Source organism: Danio rerio, chromosome 24 (assembly GCF_049306965.1).
Source record: "Danio rerio strain Tuebingen ecotype United States chromosome 24, GRCz12tu, whole genome shotgun sequence".
Lineage (NCBI taxonomy): Eukaryota > Metazoa > Chordata > Actinopteri > Cypriniformes > Danionidae > Danio > Danio rerio.
In genome coordinates, this window is record NC_133199.1 from 31,687,308 (window position 1) to 31,711,727 (window position 24,420).

Here is a 24,420-nt window from a genome sequence, read left to right on the forward strand (position 1 = left end):
AAAAAAAAAAAAAAAAAAATATATATATATATATATATATATATATATATATATATATATATATATATATATATATATATATATATATATTTTTTTTCCTTTTTCTAAAAGACTTGATACCACCATCATGGAGTTTTTCTTTTATTATTTCAGCAAATGGGATTGTAAAAAAAAAATATTTGTTGTAAAAAAAAATATTTGTTGTTTTCTCCCATTTACTGCACTCTAAATTTACTCAACTATGACCACTTCTGCTACTGAGAAACCCAGACATGTAAAAAGGGTGAATTCCAAGTGTTTTTCAGAATAAGCTTAATAAGCAATTGAAATATATATTACAGTACAATTGAGCGTGCTTGTGACTATCTCTGGAAGTCTTCAAAAGTATAAATGCATAAAATATTTATCATAAAATCAGGTATAAACAGAAACAGATTTGAACTTGATGTTTGCATTTTCTGGGAATAAGCTAAGATAAAAAATGAATTATTAATCCTAAAGAACAAAGCATTCACATACTATTCAAACTTTAGATACACAAATCTATACGGCTTGTTGGGATTTTCCATTTCACTGTAAAAATTCGATTATAAGCAATCTAATTAAGTCCTATTGACAAGTAATACATTTATTCTACTAGCATATCATATGGTGAGTATTGATGCATTGTTCATGTATGCGTGTATCTCTGTTCCAGTGACCTTGCATGATGTGTAATTCTCTCCACATCTTGGTTTGAGTGGAGGTGGAGTAGATCACAGGGTGGGTTTTTGTGAGAAAATGTGGGTGCTTAGAGAATAGGTTGGTGGGCTATGTGTTTTCCATGCAAAATTCATCTTCAGAGCCGTTTAAATGTAAAGTTTAGTAGCAGTGTAATGTGCTAATTGACATCTGTCAGGTATCAGCGAGTCAGCCTGTACAGAATCTCTTCAAAGGAAATCTAAGTATGTCAATGAAGGAAATGAAAACCAGGTCAGGTTTTTGTGGTTAAGGATCATGGTTGCATATCACATTTTTATAACAGGTTACAACAGAGGGATACCTGGAGCTGCTATAATATTGAAGGTTACATCTAACAAAACATTCAATTAATTGATATTTAATTTTAGATATAATTATTAACACAATATTTTCTACACCAATTTATTTTTGCACAGATGAAATGACAATAAGAAGTTATTTTGAACGTGGTGTGGTTGTTAGATTTTTTTAAAACTTCTAAATTGGAATCTACAAGCGCAACAATCCCCGTGACAGATTAATATTCTTTGAGCGACAGTTCCCACTAAGTATTTTTTGTTTTTAAAAGATGTCTAATAGATGTCTAATAGACATCTAAACATAGCCGTCTTCGCTAAAATAAGGTTAATTTGCGCTGTCAGTGAAGATCAGTGAGAATAGGCCAAAACTAGACTAGTCGTCAAATAAACAGAAATGAATGACAACACATATAAAGTCTGTCTAATCTGTCTATTTGACGACTAGTCTAGTTTTGGGGTATTCTTAGATGTATATTAGATGTTCACTGACAGCCCAGGTTTAGCTTTGTTTTAGCCACGCTAAACCCATATGCTGTATGCCAGTGTCAGACGAATGCCTGCAGTGTCAGCTTTATGCCAAATCTGGGCCAGAATTATTTGCTACATGGGTGGTGGTCTTCCTTCAGCCCAGACAAAATAAATTTAAGTCTGAAGTGGCCCACCTCTACAATGGCAAAAGGGGGCCAAAGATTCCAATTCATATATTGAAAAACTTTAAGGCAAAGATCTGGCACTTATGGCACAATGTAATTTGAATGTGAGCCTAATATGGCTCATGTGGAAAATGGTAAATTTGGCCCAAATGACGGACGACAAATGTGGGCCACAGTCGGCAAAAATGTGGCATAGTCATTTAAGGGTAATCTTGGTCTCAAAGTGGCTTACATGTGTTGGTGCAAATGTGGCCCAGTTATCTTAAGACATATGTGGGCCACTTTTGGCAAATATTCAGCACAGTAAACTCTGGCTATTGTGGCTGTTAGCCTAAAGTGGCCCAGAGAAGATATGGAAAATGTGGCCCAGTTATCTTAAAACATATGTGGGCCACTTTTGGTGTATATTCGGCACAGTAAACTCTGGCTAATGTGGATTTGATCCTATAGTGGCCCTGAGAAGATATGGCAAATGTGGCCAAGTAAACCTAAAACATATATGGGTCACTTTTGGCAAATATTCAACACAGTAAGCTCTGGCTAATGCAGCTTTGAGCCTAAAGTGGCCCAGAGAAGATATAGCAAATGTGGCCCAATTATCTTAAAAAAAATTTGGACCTAAGGCTAAATTTGTGCCGTCAGTGAAAATCTAATAGACGTCTAAGAATAGGCCAAAACTAGACTAGTCATCAAATAAACAGAAATGAATGACTAAGTCTGTCTAATCTGTCTATTTGACGTCTAGTCTAGACTTTGTTTTAGCCACGCTATGATTAGATGTCAATTAGACGTTTATTAAGCCCAAAATTGTTTGCTGGGTTCTGAGGGTAAAAATAAGTGAAGATTAGCTGTTATAAATGTTGCTAAACAGTTAGGTAAAAAGGAAGATATGTTAAAAAACGTTGTTGAATTGAAGCTATCTTGCTGATTGCATAATAAGGTGCAGAGCTCCTATTGATTCTTGCTTTGATGCTCGTCATAAGAGAAAACACACTGCAGGAAAGTGTCTGAAATCTGAGACTGGAGACTTCATTGAAGGGAAAAATTTGCTTGCAATAGCCATTAGTTGGCTGTCAGAGAACATGTCAAACCAACAATTAAGACCTCAGATTTTTACCTGGGATTATAGAAATGTACAATTTCCAAAATTTGTCTCAGATGAGACAATGTGAGCTGGGCCTAATTTGCACTTGTGGTAGTTTCTTTTTTGCAGACTTTGAAAAGATTTTGAAAGGAAAACCCATAGTGAAAACTTGAAAAATGGTTGCCATGATGGCTCAGTGGTTAGCACTGTCACCTCACAGCAAGAAGGTCGCTGGCTCGAGTCCTGGCTGGGCCAGTTGGCATTTCTGTGTGGAGTTTGCATGTTCTCTCCGTGTTCGCATGGGTTTTCTCCAGGTGCTCCAGTTTCCCCACCAGTCCAAAGACATTCGCTAATTAACCAAATTGGTTGTAGTGTGTGAATGCAAGTGTATCCGCTGTGTAAATCATTTCCTGGAATAGTTGCCGGTTCATTTCACTGTGGCGATCCCTGAAAAATAAGGTTTTTTTTTAATAAGTCGGAGGAAAATTAATGAATGAAAACTTTAAAAAATAGGCTGCTTGAGTCGGTTCTGTCTGATATTAAGAAAATGAAAATCAATTGACAGTTTAACATCAATAACTGTAAGGCATCTGAAAGTTTTCTGTAATAAAAATTTGTATTTATTTATTTTTTGTATTTACCATAAAGGCACACTATGTAATTTTCACCACGTATTCACAACAAACAAAAGCATAGTTTGATAACGCTCTGACTGAGTTTTTCATTACATACTACAGGACTCACGAAAATCATGTTCATGAATGAGCTAAATTACTCAAAACTTATTTTCATGATAATATAGAGCAGAGTAAGCCTAAAAGCCATTAAAGCTAAATAAGAGCTCTGATGCAGCACGAAAGCTGCAGAGCTTTTTTTAGAATTGTATTTATTAGTTGACCACATCCTGTTCTTCCGGTCATGATCATGTGGAGAGGAAGTAGAAGTTGTGTTTTATCATACTAAATACATTTTAAGGTTTTGTTATATTTCTTCTCTGTGCAGTATTATAAAATACACAACATATTTCTATAATTTATTTACTATCAAAAAATGTAAGGGTATGTGACCTTATTATCTTGGCATTACAGGACACACCACTAAATAAAGGTGCCTAGTTATTTAAACATTCTTTGAAACATTTGGAATCATGAAAGTACATAATTCAGCAAAACATATAACCCTATTATAGTTTCAGTATGTTCATAGAACCTTGTTTCAGTTTTCCAACTGCTTACTCACAAATTCTTTTTATGTCACATGATTTCTGAAACCTCTCAATCAAATGCAAAACATAAAATCTCCAAAACTATAAGCTATATCTCAGACTCAGTGTTCAACAAACATCTAACAGGAAGTTTTTGTTCATTTTCACTGAGTGGTACAGTACTGCACTGTACGGGTCAGTATGGGTCACATTTATCAGGCTTGCGTTTTCACTGTTCCACTGTCCCCTTTTGGTGAGTGTGGTGTATGACAGTGTTATGCAAGAGCGTATTGGGTTGTTTCTGTGCTGCTGTGTGTGTCTCTCTTTTTCCCTCTATCGTCCTGTCCCGTTCCTGTTTCCAGGTTACCCCGCCCTAATTGGACGTGCTGCGTGCGTGCGCTGTGGTTGGTGCTGGGAGAACTCAGCATCTTTTGAAAAGGAACCGACGGAGTCACATCGCTGGGGGGAGAGACGGAGAGTTTTTCTAAGAGTGTGGCGTTCGTGTGGAAAACATTTCATAGTGCTTCTGGTTGTTTATAAATTGTGAACATTAAGGTGTTCTCTCCTTTTTTCTTCTCCCCTCCAATTTTTTTTGTGACTGTCAAATACTGTTTGATAAAGCTGTGAGCTGAGCGCCGTAGGGGCTGAGTGCCATTTACTTTGACACTGATTTTCTCCTGTTTTTTCATTTAGTTAAAGAGTAAGGGTAGTATTTGTAATTTATTTTCTTCATTTATTTTTGATTCAGTAGGTAAGTTATCTTCGGGGTGGAGTTAGTAAATGTTTTGTTTGTTATTTTGGCCTTGTTCAGCCCTGAAGCTTTTTGTTTGCGCTCATTTATTTGTTTATTGTAAATACAAAACCTTTTCCACCTTCTCACAATAAAAGAAACTTAAAGGTCATTTAAAAACCAAACCTGCTAACTGTTTATTTATTTTCTCTATAATTTTTATGTTCGACTTCAGCCCTAGACATTTTTGAGGTCGTAACAACAGAAAGTTGCAGTCGATGTCATTCTCCGCCTTGCACCACATTGCCCATAGTATTTAATCTTCACCAGCACATGTAACCTCTTGATAGAAAGTTATTCCATATTTCTGAGTTCATAATAATCCAAAACTCCTCGCTGCATGTCAGCTGCACCTTCAGCAAACTTCCTAATATGTGCAGCACAAGGACTTTATGATTATTTATGAGCTTCAAAAGTGGCTGATCTGTTCACGGCATATCAAACAACTAAAACGATATAACTAAAGAAATCTCCACTGCTCTGAGCGAGAGTGCTTCTCTTCTAAGAAACTAAACAGCGAATTATCCATGACGCAAGCGTGCTCTGGCTTGGATGCAATGTGAGTGCAGTCCAGCGGAGGAGAGGGGAGGGTTGACATGAGTGCTTTAGCACGGTTCAAGGCAACTGTACATAGTGTGAGTACGCCCTTAGAGCACAGTGGCCTCCATAATCCTTAAATAGAAGATTTTTGGGACGACCAGATTGCTCCCTAGAGCTGGCCGCCTGGCCAAGCCATCAGGGGAGGAGAGTCCCAACAGTGAAGCATGATGGTGGCAGCATCATGCTGTATGGGGTGTTTTTAAGGTGCAGGGACAGGATGACTAGTTGCAACCGAGGTAAAGATGAATGCGGCCAAATACAGAGATATCCTGGACAAATTCCTTCTTTAGATGTCCTCAAGACGTCAGACTGGGCCTAAGGTTTACCTTGCAACAAGACAATGACCCTAAGCACACAGCTAAAATAAATAACTCTGTGACTCTTCTGAAGGATTCAGATTTCTGCTTTCCAGTCCGTCTCATCATGGACAAACGTTTATACTTTTCATCATCCTGTTTCTTATCATTTGTTTTTATTAAATATAATTATTTGATAATTTGAATGAGTATTTAACTGTGAATTGATTTTATTTAATAAGTTAACACACAAGAATGCTTAATATAAGAATGTTCACTGCATTTGCCTGTCTCTTTATAACTATTTTCAGAAGCCACCAAACTAGGTCAGAGGTCACGGCGACCTTGATTGGAAGTGAGGGCTGAGGACTGGAATCAACTGTTTCTATTGTTATTTCTATGAGTTAATACTATCTAAAATGTCTAAAGTGATTTTGCCATTTTTACGGTTAATTCTTTTAAAGTTATTCTACTTTTATTCAAGATTGACTTTGTATAGTAAGGATATAACTGCCTGAATGTAGATTATACCGGTTTTTAAACAGTTTTGATAAAGATGGCTGAGAGTACACTCAGCCTTGGATAAGAAACAATATATACTTTAAGTGTGTGTGTTCTATTTAATTGTTGATCCGTTTCACAGGTCTGGAGTCAGCTCTAATCAGTCTAAGGGATGTCTGACGTTTATGCTTAACATATTGTTCAGAATATGTTCAGTAACTCTTTGTATTCTGGAGTTTCACAGGCATCAATAGCACGCCTGCAGCTGGTTCAAAATGCAGCTGCTAGGCTTTTAACTGGGACAAAAAAATTCTCTAGTATCTCACCAGTTTTATTGTCTCTTCACTGGCTCCCAGTCCAATTTAGAATTCAATATAAATTATTGCTTCTAGTTTTTAAAAGTTTGAATGGTCTGGCACCGACTTACATTTCTGAGCTTCTTCACTGGCACACTTCATTGAGGCCAATCAGGTCTGAAAACACATTTCAGCTAGTTGTCCCCAAAACGCGGTTGAAATCAAGAGGTGACAGGGCTTTTTCTGCTGCAGCCCCCCGACTGTGGAATGGTCTGCCTTTACAGATCCGGTCATGTTCTTCACTTGGTGCTTTTAAGTCTCATCTAAAAAATCACCTTCTGTCTCTTGCCTTTGATTGTAATTAATTTTAATCTGTTTTACATATTTTGCAAATTTTTTATATATAGGTATAGATTTTGTATGCTGGTCGTTTTGTAAAGCACTTTGGTCAACATCTGTTGTTTTTAAATGTGCTCTATAAATAAAGCAAACAAACAAACAAACAAACAATATACAGACAAACCCCACGTGGACATTTTTCTAGTCTATCTGTGTTTTAACCAATCAGGTTGGAACAACTATATGTATGACGCAGTTAATGACGTTATGTGAGAGTATAATTGTTATTGATTGGTGATTGTAAGCAGAGCGGCCTAGGAACTCATTGCGAGTGTTGAAACTGCAAACTATCTTCTGTAAACTTGATTTATTTATTTAAATCTCTGACTCAGGCTCTTCTTCATCTGACTGACTGGTCATTCTTTGGGTTAAACTGTACACCATCCCTACACTTCTTAAATGGCCCAGCCAGAGCCCTGACTTAAACCCAATTGAGCATCTCTGGAGAGACCTAAAAATGGCTGTCCACCAACATTGACCATCCAGCCTGACAAAACTGGAGAGGATCTGCAAAGATGAATGGCAGAAGATCCCCAAATCCAGGTGTGAAAAAAAACTAAACTACTAAATACTGAGCAAAGCATCTGAATATTTGGGACCATCTGCAAAAATATGAACAATTCAGTGTTTTTCTGTCAATATGGGGTGCTGTGTGCATATTAATGAGGAAAAAAAAATTGATTTTAGCAAATGGCTGCAATATGACAGAGTGGAAAAATTATGAGGTCTGAATTCTTTCCGTACCACTGTACATACTTCAGAATCTTTTTTTAACTCCTAAACAATGGTTAAACAACTTATCTTAAGTTAACTATAAAATATGACTAAGACGTGATCCCAAAATTTAGGAAACTGTTAATTTCCAAATTATAAAAATCTAAATAAAAAAATAAAACTGTTCTCTAATTTATAGTCTCCATATATGAAACATTGCATGTAAATACAAAAGGATCTCACATGTACTGTAAATCTCAAAAGTTCACTTTCTGACATCATAGATCAATTCTGATCTATTGCTGGATATGTATACTTGCAGAGTAGCTTCATTCATCATCTAGTGTTTGCACCCACATTGTGGCGAGCTGCGTGGGTGACCAGACTGTCATATCATCACTAGCGCCTTTTTCCACTCAAACACTCAAAGAGGCTTACTTTTTTAGCATACTCTCTCTTACATATACACTTTCCCCATTGGGGAGGTGGGTTGAGGTTTGTGAGTGTGCATGTGTGTGCGTGTGTGAAGAGTGGAGGAAGTGAAAGTGTGAAATATTTAGATTGTGTAAAGAGTTACAGTCAGTCTGTCTGCAGTCGTGATGAGTTCAACTATCGGTTTTCCTTTCTGCCTTGTGCTGGTTTTGCTCTGCTATAATGCAGGTGAGTGTAGTCATGCTTTCTATATTTACACAGTCATCATGTCTGAGATAAATAAAATCTAAAGTTAAAAAATCTTAAATAAATCTAAAGTTAAACTGTGGCTTAATGTTGTAATTGTAAAGAAATATGATTGTCATTTCTTTGTCTTGCAGCAACTAGCGTGCGTTTAAACTGCTGTTTGAGGACCAGCAAGAGCAGCATACCTATAAAGAGAGTTGTGGATTATAGAGTCCAGCAACCAGGAATTTGCCCTATCGAAGCCGTTATGTAAGTAAACAGATTTTCACATTATGAATTTGACAAGAGCTGACATTCTGGATCTTACATTGGATCTTACACGAAATCTAGCACTCAAGTCTTGAATCCTTTTTAACAATCTTTATTTTTCTTCAATAGTTTGGTCACTGTAAAAGGCAAAAGGATTTGTTGTGATCCCAACACGGAATGGATCAAAAAGACTATGAGAAAGGTGGACCAGAAGAAGCTGACAAAACAAAACTCTGATTTAAAAGCATCGCCAAATCCAAACAACAACAGAAAACAGAGAAAAAGACGCAGACAGAACTAAACATAAGTAAAAAGTGATAGTTTTAGTTTCAGTAATGTAAATTTGGACCTGTGTCAGCTGATAAGAACACTGTAAAAAATGTTAATACTTTCTTATCATTAACAGTTTCCATATGTTGTGTTATTTTTGTTTATTTAAGATTGTGATTTGCATTATGGGACATTTATCTTTGCTCTGTCGATTTTTGATGTTGAAAATTCAACTCTACAGTTTAATAAAGTGACTTTTATTGACATTTTAAAAGTTTAAAGTAATGTTTAAGAAACAGACAATTAAATCTGTAAAATAACAGAAAATCTACTGGCAGTTTATTACAAGGTTTTTGTACTGTAATATAAAACATCATCCCAAATGTGCACCTTAACTATTAAAAATGTTAATAAGAGTCACCTTTTCAAACTCTTTAAGGTTAAAAGTTGTCAGAAGAAAGATCAAGGTCCCAAAATGCAATTTAAAAGCATACAAAAATAGGAAAAAATACAAATATGAGTCACAAAATACGGAAAAGTGTTAAGTTTACAGATATTTTTTATGCTGTTAGTCCAAAATTAAATTCATGACCTTTTCACGCTGAATGTAGATGTTCTCTCTCTTTCTGTCTTTTGAAATACATTTATTCTGGGTCACAGATTTTATCAAGAATATATTTTTGTAATTTGTATTCATTATTTTTACAATTAAATAAACACATTTACAACTGTAAAATCAAGTTGTGTGTTATTCTTTTTTTTTTTTTACATGGAATTAGATTTTTGTATTGTACAATAATGTATTGTATTTATTTATAATAGTAAGTCGCAAAGACAAAGTAAGCCAAATTAAGTATATTAACAATGTAGTTAAGATATTTTGATACATCATATTTAAACATCATAATTTCAGAGTGACTGCTTTAACCACAAGCAAACCTGTTTCAGGTCAGTGTCAAAAACACCTGGCAGTTTATTTTTACCATGCAGGAACTTAATTATTTTAAAAGCAATTGAGAAGAATTAACAGTAGTATTTTAAACACAAGTAGGCAGACTGCAGCGTGCTTTATGGCATTTAATTAATTATCAGATTCAGATGTATATCCTTTTCCCAGTGATGGGTTGCAGCTGGAAGGGCATCCGCTGCGTAAAACATATGCTGGATATGTTGGCGGTTCATTACGCTGTGGCGACCCTAGATTAATCAAGTGACTGAGCCGAAAGAAAAATAAATGAATGAATAAAGATATACAGTATACTGAACTTCTTTTATGGCTTTTACAAAATGCTGATTCAACAATGACCACCAGATGGAGTTATATGATAGAGAATGCACCAGTAATCCAATATTACATTAAACATAAACTTATAAAGGACATTTGTAACGATCATTTGCGGGTGGTATAGCCTAATTGTGTCTACATGGACCATTTTATAACCTAAATTTAAAGTATGTTTAATTTTAACAGGCTTAATTGCTTCTATTTTGAGTCTCCAGTAATCGACAACAAATATATTAAAACGAAAATATGTTTACTTTAATGCATTGCATCAATTTCAAACAGTCCTAAGTGCTAAAACAGATGTATAATATAACTACACCCATTTTGAGATGGGCTTCCGAGAAGATATTTTGGACAGGAACTTGTCAGGAAGCTTTTCGTGGTTTCTGCTTTGTGGTTTGTGAGTTTCTTTATACAGTACGTTTCTTTAGTTTCTTTTCTTTTTTCTTTCCTTTAATGGTTTTACACTAACTCATGTGCCACTTTTTTTCTTAGTTTCTGTTTCTCTATCCATCTCTCCATTCATAATCTTCGTGTGTGTGTGTGTGTGTGTGTGTGTGTGTGTGTGTGTGTGTGTGTGTGTGTGTGTGTGTGTGTGTGTGTGTATGTGAGAGAGAGAGAGAGAGAGAGAGAGAGAGAGAGAGAGAGAGAGAGAGAGAGAGAGAGAGAGAGAGAGAGAGTTGTAGTGTGAAATGAGACACCTGCTGCTGCGTGGTGTTCTTCTCATCAGAGTGTGTGTGTAATGCGCTGGAAAACACACCTGCTCCCCCGTCGGAGGACAACATGGCCGACACTCTCCTTGCATGAACGGTAGATTGGTGAAAGACATCATTGAACAGACACACACACACGAAGACATAAAGGTTACAAATGGTTTATTTTAAAAACCAGAAGGTAAGATAAAGCTTTGTAATAAGACAATGCTTTGAATGTATATACGAAGAGATAAAATTCACGACTTTTAACCATCTAGCCATGATTGGAAAACTGATAGAAATTAAGTGTCAGTTTTACAAAAATATTTATTCAAGACAATCAAGTTTGCCACAATGTGTTGATAATGTTAATAATACATATTAACTGTAGGCCTACTTTAAAATAATGTATTTAGTTTATTTTATTTCCCTCGAGCTTATTTATTAGGGGTCACCACAGCGGAATGAACCACCAACTATTCCAGCGTATGTTTTACGCAGCAGATGCCCTTCCAGCCGCAACCTAGCTCTGGGAAACATCCATACACTTTCACAATTATACACGCACTCATACACTACAGGCAATTTAGTTCTAATGTATTTAATGTAAAAAATAAACAGTGAACAAAACCTTTATGACAGTATATATGTGACCTTATTATTAGTAAATAATATAGAGTTATTGAATTATTATGTTTATAATCATCCCATCTGAAGGATTTGTGAGACTGAATACTATATACTTTAAAATGTAGTTATAAAGTATGTTTGTTTATTAATTTAGTATAAAGTTTGTTTGTTTATTTAACATGTTAATAATATATAATAATATATTACTGTAATTTTTATTAAATAAACGATGCTTTGGAGACAAATTTAAAACATTTTTAACAAGCAAATGTAAAATTCATGAAAGCTAAATTTACTTACGAAAAAATATCATGATTTTTTTATTGTATGGCTTACATTATTTAACGTATGATTGTCTTGTTTTATAATGTCAACAATGTATTCAGTTTTTCAAATGATTTATTGACAATTACATATTATATTTATTGACAGTTACATAATACTCTGTCTTTTATTATTTATTTATTTTGAAACAATACATTGCTTTTCCTAATAAAGAAAAATAAAATGAAGATTTTTTTCGCAGTACATTACACCAACAGACAGACACAGACGCTGACCTTATTCCTTCTGACATCTCGGGCTCTGGAGAGACAGTGTTATCATTGCAGGTTATGAATATCGACTATATACAGTAGATCAATACAAAGACCTTTCACATAGACCACAGCTATAATGCAGAGCAGATGAAGCCGTTCCATCATTTTCTCTCAGGTACAACCGAGACTTACAGGCGACTGCATTTTGTTCATATGAACATCCATGTCTCATTCATTTTGGAGCTATATAGACCAATAAAACTCTGTACAGGATTAACACCAGCATAGCTTGTGTCTCATATTCTGAAGAACCACATTTTGTTACGATTACTGTGGAAGAAGCGACTAAAATATAATGTAACTTCAGGTTGAGATTTAAATCCTGCTGTTTTGCTCTTTCTTGATTCCTTTTCCAAGGGTGCTGTTAAAGAGGCTGCACAGAAGAGATATGAGACTAGAGTTTGCTTAAGGGATTTTCGCTGTTTTGAATAGAAAGGTTAACTGGGGTCATGGCGGACCAGTGACGTTTTGTGACAGAAAACCAAGCTGTGCACTTCTGATTAGGAAGCAGTCTATATGTTGAGGATTTGTGGTTTTGTCAAGGGACCTAGTGGTTTTAGGAAGAGATGGTGTTAATAAAGTCAACATACGGTCAAAAACAATATTCTCAAGCGATTGAGGTAAGACAGGTCAAATAATGTGCGTGAAAGATAAGAGTGAATTTTACCAGATACACCAAAAGCTCTATTAATGCCACAGAAGTATATCTGCAATGCAATGAATATCTAATCCTATTGCAGCAGCAATAAAATGAGAAGTTCACAATCCAGGCGTATGCATTCTTAAAAATATCCCTCGTTCTCTTGAGTATTTGGAGTCCAGAAGCCTGAAGTTACATAACTCTGAAGGAAAACCCTGCATGTTGACCTACTTAAAGAGAATGGGCTGTTTAATGTCTCTGCAGCCGAACGCATGCTGGATGTCTTATCTCTAAATATTGATTAAATTAGGTAGAGCAGCTGTTTGATAATGAGATCTCAAATAATTACAAAGACTAATCTGCACCGGAGCATTACGGATTGATCCGTTGCCGTGCCTTGAAAAGGAGGAGAAGCAGGATTCTTTGTCGGGTTTCATCTTTGACGAGGATGATGGAAGCCGAAACCCAACAAATTCGAGTGATGTGCAACATCACAGAGCCGACGCTGAAAAAAACATTCTTTCTTGGTTATTATATAACCAGGCCAGAGGGATGGGAGTCTTTTTCGCTTCTCTGTGATCTAACAGAGACATCCAGTGCCCTCTAAAGTGTTGCAGAAGAAGACATTCTGAAACATTACAAAATCAACTAATCTGACAATGGTTTGTTCTTCCAGTGGTGTGTTGTGTAAGTCTGTGGAAGAACTGCAGACAGAAAAAGGGATATATTTGTGTAGGCTTGAATTGTTTGCTTGAGTTTTACATGTTGATAATTAGCAGTATGTTCTCTGAATGATGCCTCAGTCTGTTGTCAGTATGTGTATACTGTACATACACATACTGACATAAGCCAGATACCTAATCAGCCGATTTCATCAGCTCAATGCATAATGTATGTAAATTAAAAAGTAAAATTAAATATTTGAAAAACAACACTGATCAAAATTAGAGAGTACTTTAAGAAACATATCGGTTATTGGTGTAAGAGCTAAAGAGTGTAGGAGCTAAAGTGTTCCAAAGTGACTGAAACCCTCCAACAGTACCCGGGTAGCAAGAAATTCTGGCCCAGATTTGGTATAAACCTGGCACAGCAGGCATTCATCCGGCACTAGCATTCAGCATGTGGGCCAAACATACCCCTGGTTTAGCAGAAGTAGCTTCATCTTTAAGGTGCACACAAGACTTGGCCCAGATGTTAATTAATATGTGGGCCATGTAAGTTTGGCCTATCTTGACCCATGCTTAAAATAAATTTTTATTAATTTAAGAAATTTAATTAATTAAATACACACAAAACAATCTATCAATCAGCCCATAGCATGCCTAAAGTGCAATGATTCATGGGTTTATCAATTTCATGGAAGTTGTGACACATTATATCTGACCCATTTCAGGCTCAGTTATGGGTTATTAACTTGTCCATGTTTGGCCCTTGTCAGGAAGCCAGACTTGGTCCAGTCATGTATGTAATTCTCTGCATCATGTGGGCCAAGCTGATTATGTGGGCCAGAGCTGGATCAGAGATATTTTGCTATGTGGGTAGGTTGTTGAGATGGAATAGGCCAAAGGGATGACCATATCAACCATATTAAGAGAAGCTGAACAATTTAAATGTGAGATTTCAAGTCCAGGGCATCACGGTGGCGCAGTGGGTAGCGCAATCGCCTCACAGCAAGAAGGTCGCTGGTTTGAGCCCTGGTTGGGTTAGTTGGCGTTTCTGTGTGGAGTTTGAATGTTCTCTCCAAGTTTGCGTGGGTTTCCTCCGGATGATCTGGTTTCCCCCACAGTCCAAAGACATGTGGTAGAGGTGAATTTAATAAGCTAAATTGGCCATAGTGTATGAGTGTGAATGAGGGAGTGTATGGCTGTTTCCCAGTGTTGGGTTGTGGACGGTTCATTCCGTTGTGGTTGCCCCTGATTAATAAAGGGACTAAGCCGAAAATGAATGAATGAACGAACGAACAAACGAACAAACGAACAGACGAATGAATGAATGAATGAATGAATGAATGAATGAATGAATGAATGAATGAATGATCTCAAGACCAATGAAATCTTGACACTGCAATCTTCTTATTGCATTTTAACAACAGCACTAGCTCATTCAAGGCCACCAGAAAGGCTGGCCATCCATTAAAGACAAATGCACAAGAGGACAGAATGTGAAGAATCTCAATGGGCAATCAATTCAGCACTGCCAGCTCAGCTCTGATCAGAGTAAGGATCTCATCATACTGTGACTGAAAGCCCACTCTAGAGTGACCAAAGCTCTCATCAGCAGAAAGAATAAAAGATTATCTTTCCATGCCTTCATCATCTAATCAGACAGCAATTTTTCTGCACTGAGGCCTGAGCCAGGTTAGTAACTGGATAGAAGACCACATGGGAAAACTAGGTTGCTGTTGGAAGTGGCATAGTGAGGCCAGCAGGGGGTGTGATCTGTGTGGTTCCTAATACTCTAATATAGTAATGGGACACTATATTGTTACTGAGCAACTTCTCTCGAAGGAGATGTTATTGATCCAAGGTCCTGACTCTCTACAGTCATTAAACATCCCATGGCAATGTTTTGTATAGATTAGCTGTGTATCACTGGTGTCCTGGCCAAATTCCCTTCCTCTGACCTTACCCATCATGGCCTCCCGATCATCCCCATCCACTGAATTTGCTCCATTATGGCTCGTTTCAACTGACTGGTACAGTTCGGTACGGTTTGGGTCGGTACGGGTCACCTTTATCAGACTTGAGTTTCCACTACCAAGGGTACCCTTTTGGTGGGCGTGGTGTATGACAGAAAGTTTGAGTCGCATATTTCTCGCTCGAGGAAATGTTTACAGTAAAGCTGTACGGGTTTCTCACATATCAAATAAAAAGCATTTTTCACAAAACAGACGCTTTATACACATAAGTACTTGTATATAAATGTTTATTACTAACTTTTCTATGAACATGATTTGATTATAACTGCAGATCAATGGCAGTGCAAAATAGCCTACTGTAACATCTGTAATTATATAAAACAAATAAATAAATGAACAAATATGAACACATACAGACCCTTACAATCTTTGATGTGTTACCGACTACAGAAAAACTTACAGCAGACATATTGTCCTTATTTAGGTTCAAAACAACACACAATATAGCCTACAGTCAGTGAAAACCACTCATCTGCGTCTGTAGCACATGTAGCCTCTGTTAGAGAATAATTCCATCATTCCCAGTTCATAGGTGATGATAAAAATTAAATGTTCCCGTTTGCTGAAGAAATAATGTCCTCCTTTTTCCTGGCATCTTCTTTTTTTCGCGCTTCACTCTCGTGTTTGTCTGTGTCTAACAGGATCGGGTTTTAAAAGCACGTCAAAAATCAAGCGCACGTTATTACCATCAGCTCAAGAAGTTTGTTATTTCAGATATAGACACGCATGCGAGCGCAAAAGAAAGCAAAACTGCTCGCACTTCAGGCTTGTTCTTAAAAACGACAAGGCAAAGGGTAGATTCTGCTCTACTCCATGGCTTTGTGGCTGTTTGCCAAGACGACGACAAGGTTTGTTTGAGCCCGGATCGACCATGGCTCATGATTTTACGTATATATAATTCAGCTGTAATCTCTTGGCTGTGTATTTTAAACATGATGGGTTTTTTGTTTTTATTCTGGCTTGTTGCGTAAGCGAATGATGTATCTCTGTAAACCAATAGCGGTTAGCTACGCATCTAGCTCCGCCTTTTGGTTCACTTTATCGGGTTTGGTAACCTTTTGAAAGGGTGCCGGAAAAATGGTACGGTACTGTTCGGTTCGGTACGCTTTTTAACAGTGGAAACAGCCTTAAAAGTAAACGGCCTTAAACCATACTGTACCGTACCACTCAGTGGAAATGGGCTATTACTGTCTTTCCTCTCCACCTGCAACTGGTGTGAGGTGAGTGCACTGGAAAAGATGTCCTGTGGCTGCTTTCGTATCATCTCCCATCATCAGCTCCACACTGGTGGTGATGAAGAGACCAACTCACACAACTGTTAAGCACTTAGAGTGTATGGCAATACTCAATAAATACATTATGTAAACATTACAGTAAAAAGATAAATCAGTTCCTTTAAACTTAAAAAAATGTCCTAATCTAAACCCAACAAAACTAGAGTTTAGTTGGCGAAAAGGTGCTTTTTTCGCAAGTCCAAAACTTCCTCAAGGAAACATAAAAACGTTTTTGGCAAATTAAGGCATTTTTTATTATTATTTTTTACCATCACTTGTTTCTTATGAAATACTTCAAATTGTGCATTAAGACAAGATGATGGAATCCCAGCTACTGGTCTTCTAGCATACTAGTCACAACTAAAAATTGAACAATGAAGATTATATTGTTTCCTAATATATGGACACTTGAGATTCTCTAATTTTAATCTCCACTGCATATCCACATCTACATCAGTTTTAGTACCTGGATGGGAGACCAATTGGGAAAACTAGGTTAGTGTTGGAAGTGGTGTTTGTGAGGTTAGCTGGGGGTGTGTTTTATGTGAGTCCTAATACCCCAATATAGTGATGCTGGCACTATAACATCAATGAGAACTATCTTTTGGACCAGATGCTTTTCAACCACAGTTTTGACCCTTTGCAGTCATTAAACATCCCATAGCCACTTTTTATAAAGAGTGAGTGTGTAATACTGGTATCTTGGACAAATTTCCTCCCTCTGCTCTTACCCATCATGGCCTCCCGAAGATCCACATACACTGAATTTGCTCCATCACTGTCTCTGCTCTTCCCTGCTACTGGCGTGTGGTGAGTGCACTGGCAAAGTTGTCCTGTGACTGCTGTTGCATCATTCAGGTGAAGCTCCACACTGGTGGCGCTGTGGAGAGACCCCCTCACACAATTGTAATGCACTTTGGGTGTATGGAAAACTCAATAAATTCAAGTTACGTTAGAGTAAGTGGATAAATCTTTCTTTCAGCTGAAAAGTTTTTATAGCCCTGATCTAAACCAAGAAAGCCAAAGTTTATTCTGTAAATGCATTAATTCGCATTAACCCTTTTGCACAAGTCCAAAACCACCTCAAATAACATTTGTTTTTGGCGAATTATTATTTTTTTATTCAAAATGTTTCATTTCCATAACTTGTTTTTTATGCCAAACTTCAATATGTGCATTAACATACAAGATGAGGGAGCTAACATTCTGCTAGGATGCTAGGAACAACTAAAACTTTGAACGACGAAGATTAAATTTTTTCTAAAAATATGTATGTGAAAATTGTTCACTAATTTTGATCTTAACTTATTCTTTGAACTTGGCATCCCACTAAGCCTGAACTTCGCAGTCTGCTGTGCCTCTGTTGTGCCTACAGAGCAGAACCATCTGGGCCAGGTTAAACGAGGGCACTGCCACTCCTCACGGATCCGCTTCTGCAGGGCCCCAGAGACTGACCCTAGGGCTCGGTCTACTGAAAGAGAGTCTTGCCCTGTCTGCCATGGAGCGGGGACCGGGTCTTAGGTCCCTCCCGCCCCTCTGGAGAGCAAGCATTGTGCACTCGCCTCTTCCCACACTCCTGCTCACCTCTGGAGGGTGGAGCCAGGACCCCCGTCAATCAGCCTGCATGCGGTCCCCGATGCACCGCAAGCCTGCACAATAGAGCTTTATTGTTTTTGTTTGGTTTTGTGCTTCTTTACAAAAGTGTCTGGTGAAACAGAAAGAGAAAAGGATGCTGGTATGTCTGCTGCAGGTTTCTGGAAGTTGCTTAGGTTGTTTTACTGTATGTGGAAAAGTTGCATTGAGTAAGCACTAAGCTACTTCTAGTAAAGTGTGTAGGGAGTAAAAACAAACTTCAGAGCTTGTTGACTTCCAGGTTAGAGTCTTTTGCAATAGAAAGGAAGTGAGTGAATCATTGTAAAAGGTCAAACATTGTGAGAGTTCAGTGAAAGCAGGAAACGTTAAGGCCAGAGTGAAGTTCAGTGGTCTGTTTTTTTCCTTTACTTTGCATTAACTGAAGGATTGTGGATGTTGGATATCTACACGAATGAGTGCTTTATAGTGTGAGAGTCTGAATGAGAGAAAGAGAGGAAATGAAAGTGCAATCTAAAGCTAACTGATTTTCACATCTGTGTTTGTCAATTGTATGTTGTGGATTTTAAATGGACCAATTTTCAAAGCTAAAATAGCACAAAACCTAAACTGTTCTGCAGTTTTCTAAAGAAAATTGACAGAAAATTGTGTTTTCTTGTTTGAATTTCATTTTACTTAGGTTTTATGGAGGGTTAGCAAAGTGTTGTTATGTGTGCTGTTAAGGAAATGGAACATTATAATGTGCTGCTAGTTTATTATGTGTGGTTGCTAGGTGCTTGCTTACTATATAATATATTGCTGACATATAGTTAAAAGACAAAATCTTATAATTCACTCATTTTCTTGTCGGCTTAGTCCCTTTATTAATCTGGGGTCGCCACAGCAGAATGAACCGCCAACTTATCCAGCACGTTTTTTACGCAGTGGATGCCCTTCCAGCCACAACCCATCTCTGGGAAACACACACACACACACACACACACACACACACACACACACACACACACACTCACACACACACACACACACACACACACACACACACACACACACACACACACACACACACACACACACACACACACACACACACACACAACGGACAATTTAGCCTACCCAATCCACCAATTCACCTGTACCACATGTCTTTGGACTTTGGGGGAAACCGGACCACCTGGAGGAAACTCACGCAAACACAGGGAGAACATGCAAACTTAGCCGAGGTTTGAACCAGTGACCTTCTTGCTGTGAGGTGACAGCACTACCTACTGCGACGCTGCATCGCCACAAAATCTTACCCTTTAAAAATACCCTTTAAAAATATTTATAAGTGCTGTTTTTTTTACAACTAATTTCTAATAACAAATTTCATTGGTCTTTTCTATGATGACAGTACATACTGTAATATTTTAATAGTTATTTTGCAAGATACTAATATTCAGCCTCCAATGCAATTTAGAGACTTACATTCATTTATTCATTCATTTTCTTTTCAGCTTAGTCCCTTTATTACTCAAAGGTCGCCACAGTGGAATGAACCACCAACTTATCCAGCATATGTTTCACACAACGGATGCCATTCCAGGTGCAATCAATCACTGGGAAGCACCCATACACTCACACAAATACACTACAGACAATTTAGCCTACCCAATTCAACTATAGGGCATGTCTTTGGACTTTGGAAACCGGAGCACCCAGAATAAACCCACACCAACAAGGGGAGAACATGCAAAGTCCACACAGAAATTCCAACTGACCTAGCCGGGGCCCGAACCAGCGACCTTCTTGCTGTGAGGCGATCATGCTACCCACTGCACCACTCGGACATCTAGAAACATACATACAGTATGTTTTTAGGTTAACTATAAGTTAGGTAAGTTAGGCAAGTCACTGGAAAACAGTCATTTGTTGTGTAGCCAAGCTAAGAAATATTTGTTTAGCGGGCTAATAATATTGGCTATAAATTTTTTTTAACTGCTTTTATTCCAGCCAAACTAAAAGAAACACAGCTTTTTCCAGAATAAAACATAGTAAATACTGTGAAAATGGCATTCCTCTAAACAGCACATGGCAAATGTTTGAAAAGTAATTTTGCCTTCAACTGTACAATATATATATATAAAGTTCAGATGCAGAAACCTCTAAGGGCTCTATTTTAGTGATCTAGGCGCAAAGTCTAAAGCGCATGTTGTAAAAGCATTAAGGGCCTGTTCGAATCCACTTTTGCTTTTTTAAGGATGGAAAAATACACTGCATATCGGTGGATGGTCTAACAGGGTTGTGCTTATTTTCTTAATGAGTTATAGGTGTATTTGGAGCATAATGTGCCTTAAACCAATTAGAGTCTCATCTCATTCCCTTTAAGAGTCAGTTGTGTCATACCATGGTGCATTTGCTATTTACATGACGGACTTTTTAAGTGAAAAAATTGAACCCTTCACTAGCGAGAAAACAGTTAACAGGCCATCTGCAGTGCAAGAATAAAGAATGAGCCTCCTTCATTCAACCTCTTACTTTTCCTTTACTTTTACTCTTTACTCCTTTACTTTCGTTGAGTAAGGAAACAGTGTTGTACGCACTCCACTGAAGACATCCATTATCCTACATATTTAATTTCATTTGTTAAGCACAAAGATTTGTTTCAAAACTATTTCTAAACTCAGTTTCTAATTTCCAGAAAACAAATAAATGAACAATACTAATGAAGTGTGGTCAAAAAGCTGAGTTATATCCACATAACACACATCCTGTTCTTATGCCCCATATGGTGATGCATACGTCTCCAAAACCCGACAGGTGGACAAATCTAATCTTGTTTTTATTAAAACAAACATAAATATGAATATAATAAATAATACTGCTAATAATTAAAACATTATACAAATGCAAATTGTCATGAATAAACAAACCCCCCCAGCTTTCAGTTGGTCAGTGGCGTGGTCTATTTCAGTTCCTCAAAATAGTTACGCTCCAACAATGTGCCTTAACACGCTTCTTTTATAGACAAGCACATGAGTCTGAAGTGGTGCAAATGGATTTGCTATTTAAAGAACGTGGCACAAAAAAATGTGAAAATTACTGTTACGCTTGTTTGAAAATAGCAACAAATCGCGCCAAACATGTCTTGAGCCTTATTGTGCTGAGTGTATGACAGGGCCCAAGATGTTCTCCTAAAATTAGCATTTTTTTTCAGCATCCCATGTTTATTTTCAGTTATTTTATTTTAAAGGCTATGAAAAGAACTTATTTATCACTATTGAAGTAAAATTATTAAACCTACACAGGGGTGTAAGAAGAAAATGTTAATTTTAAAATAAAATCTCAAATGGCATTCAAAGGTTTTTGCAACCAAAATTGACATAATTATATAAAAAATGACGAGCTTTAGATATAAAATCAATTATATATCTTATATGTTGAGTTATTTAATATATAATATATATATATATATATATATATATATATATATATATATATATATATATATATATATATATATATATAAGCAAAACCAAAATCCCCTTTAACTGTCTTTTTTCTTTTTTTTTCTGTGCCTAAAGGAGGATAAAAGCTTTTTTAAGGGTGTATTCATCACAATTAGACCAGTGAAACCCATTCAGAGGTATTTTATTCTCCCAAAATGCTCTTCCCATATGCAGCAGCAGCGGGGATCTGGAGCTCCAGAGGGGCCCCTGCTCAAAGTTCAAGAGCTCCACTGTGAGCTCCCCCTTTCCTATGCCTCCACCATGGTTACACATCCATGATAGACAAATATGAAAGCATGTGGCTCTCGGCTGCAGCTGACACGATCATCCATGCTCTGTCTGGCCCTCTGGAGTTTGCCAGCAAGCCTCATTAGACTCCAGCTATCTGCACAAACCAACGGGAGGTCTCGGGTTGAAGGTTGATGTGTATTTGTCAGCCCTGTTAAACCTGTCAAAGTCCCTCCCTCTCCATTAACAAGAGCGGCTATTGGAGATCTGTTTTTTTGGATTCTCAGGCTGATGGGTGTAGATTCTCACTGCTCTGTGTTAAATAATGAATCGGGTTCATGTTGGAGATGTGGTGCTGTGTGGAAGACACGTCGTGACCACGTCTTTCCCCAAACAGGAAGGTTCATCTGACAGGTCACTGATGCATGCAGGGGGGTAATTTTAAAAATTCAGCAGGGTCTTAGTTATTTTAGAGTAGGCCGATGTGAAGAGAGAGTTCACTCAGGAAATTCTGTTATCATTTATTCAGCTTTATTTTGGTAGAAGTTTAAAATTATGCAAAATGAACATTAATGCAGAAAAATAGTATAGTGCATGAGTAAAACATCTCATTAAATTAAATTAGTAAGAATAATCTGACATTCAAATTAACCAGATTGTTAAACAAATCACTCATTGTGGTTTGTGAACCACATCAAAAGATTTTTTTATATGAAGAAGAGTTGATTTACAAATTAAGCATATCAAATTCCTATGAATCCGCTTGGATTTTAAGATTAATTTAATGATACCTTTATAGTGTTTACCAGAAACAACATGAAGAAGACCCAGAAACAACATGAAGATCAATAGTGGAGTATAGCTTGCTTTCTTTTATAGTCTTCTTTAAGTCAAATCAGTGAGCTGATCCTGAGAAATAATTATGTCAAATCCAAAATGGTTTTGTGAAACATCCCAAAAGATTCACAATTTGTAAAAAAAATAATTCATAAATAAAACATTACAATTTCAGCTAAAATGTAATCTTTACGTTTAAATTTGACTCACGATTCATTATTTTGATACAGTTCACAAAACCAGTATGGATTTTTTTCAGCACAAATCTGACTTATTTGGATCTCAAGTTTAACTCACTAATTAGGTATCCACCTTCATTTTATTTTGGAAATTCAAAAAAAATGTCAATATACAGTAAATGATCCTTACAATATCGAAAAATTGGTCATAACAAAATTTGCGATGTTTAACTTGTAAATGAACAGTTTTGATGAGCCAGATCTTAAAAGCGAATCTTTTGACACTATATAAATGGTTCAAATCTGATCTCATTTGGTTCTGGTTTAACTCATTAATCAATTATTCACTTGTGTTTTGTATTTGGTTCTTGATCAACTTGCGAATCAGCTGTTCTTACAGGAGTCAGATCCTGTAAATAAATCCTTTCACAGTTCAGAAATACAAAATCTGAATGATTTCTTTACAAATATGATTCATCTTGCTCTCAGTTTCAACTCATTGATTAGACTTGGAAACACACAGAAAAAGAAAAATGTGATTGAATACTTTAGTTTGTTTCTCACGGATACTAAAGCACTGAAAGACCATTCTGAAGTCGTATAGACCACTTTTATGACACTTTCATGGTGGTCTAAACTGTTTCATTATGCTTCAAAGCTTTAGTCTCCATTCATTGTAATTGCATGGAAACAAGTTACCGGTCTAACATTTCTTTTACTGTGTTTAGAAGAAAGAGAAACACGAACAAAGTTGTAAATCTAACAGTGATACCATGGAGAATGCTTTACTTACAAATTTCACAGTTCATTTAGTGAATTACTTTGCCTTGCATTTGAACATTGAATTGTTTCTACACCATTTCCCCCCACGGAAATATATCAGTTTAATTAACATACAATAAATAAATAAACATTCAAATCATTGATTTTTTTACAGATGCATTTTTAAAAAGTTCCTGATTTCAGCATTCATGTGTTCTTTGCAGACCGTCCTGCCAGTCACCAACAGTGTGATAGACAGCAAGAGAAAGACTGAGAGAAACGCGGATAAAAAGACAGAGGCACTGAGAAACCTGACTGCATTTATTTTTCAGCTGTGGTGTGTACGGGCTTGTCTGAGCCATCATAAACACCCCAGCACTCCTCCACACACCCCGGGCAGTGTGCCTGATTGTCTGTCAGCCATTGTTGGAGAGGGTTTACACAGTAGAGACATCTCATTTACGCTCCCTGCCATCGCATTCAACCACGTCATATTTTTTTGGTCGGTGACAGAGCTTTTGAGAGCTTCTGTGTGGAAGAGGAACCAGCTGGTAGAAAGGAAAAAATGGTGGCCTTTTTCCAAGAGCAGTTAGAGTATTGATTTGACCTTCATCTTTTAAATACCAAACACTGAGGTATTTGGTCTAATGGGTCCTGTTGTGTTGGTTCACTTTGCGTCCATGTGCCTGTGATATGACTAGCAGGTGAACGTGCCACAGAAGGGCAGTAATGTGACCCAAA

At 37.0% G+C, this 24,420-nt stretch overlaps 1 protein-coding gene across 1 annotated transcript; it reads left to right on the forward strand.

Moving 5' to 3' along the window:
• Positions 1 to 8,100: 8,100 nt before the first annotated feature.
• ccl32b.3 (chemokine (C-C motif) ligand 32b, duplicate 3) lies at positions 8,101 to 9,118 on the forward strand. Its single transcript, NM_001386596.1, is given in 3 exon segments — positions 8,101 to 8,237; positions 8,390 to 8,504; positions 8,634 to 9,118. Coding segments are annotated over 3 exon segments (348 nt in total). The 5' UTR covers positions 8,101 to 8,176; the 3' UTR covers positions 8,806 to 9,118.
• Positions 9,119 to 24,420: the final 15,302 nt, after the last annotated feature.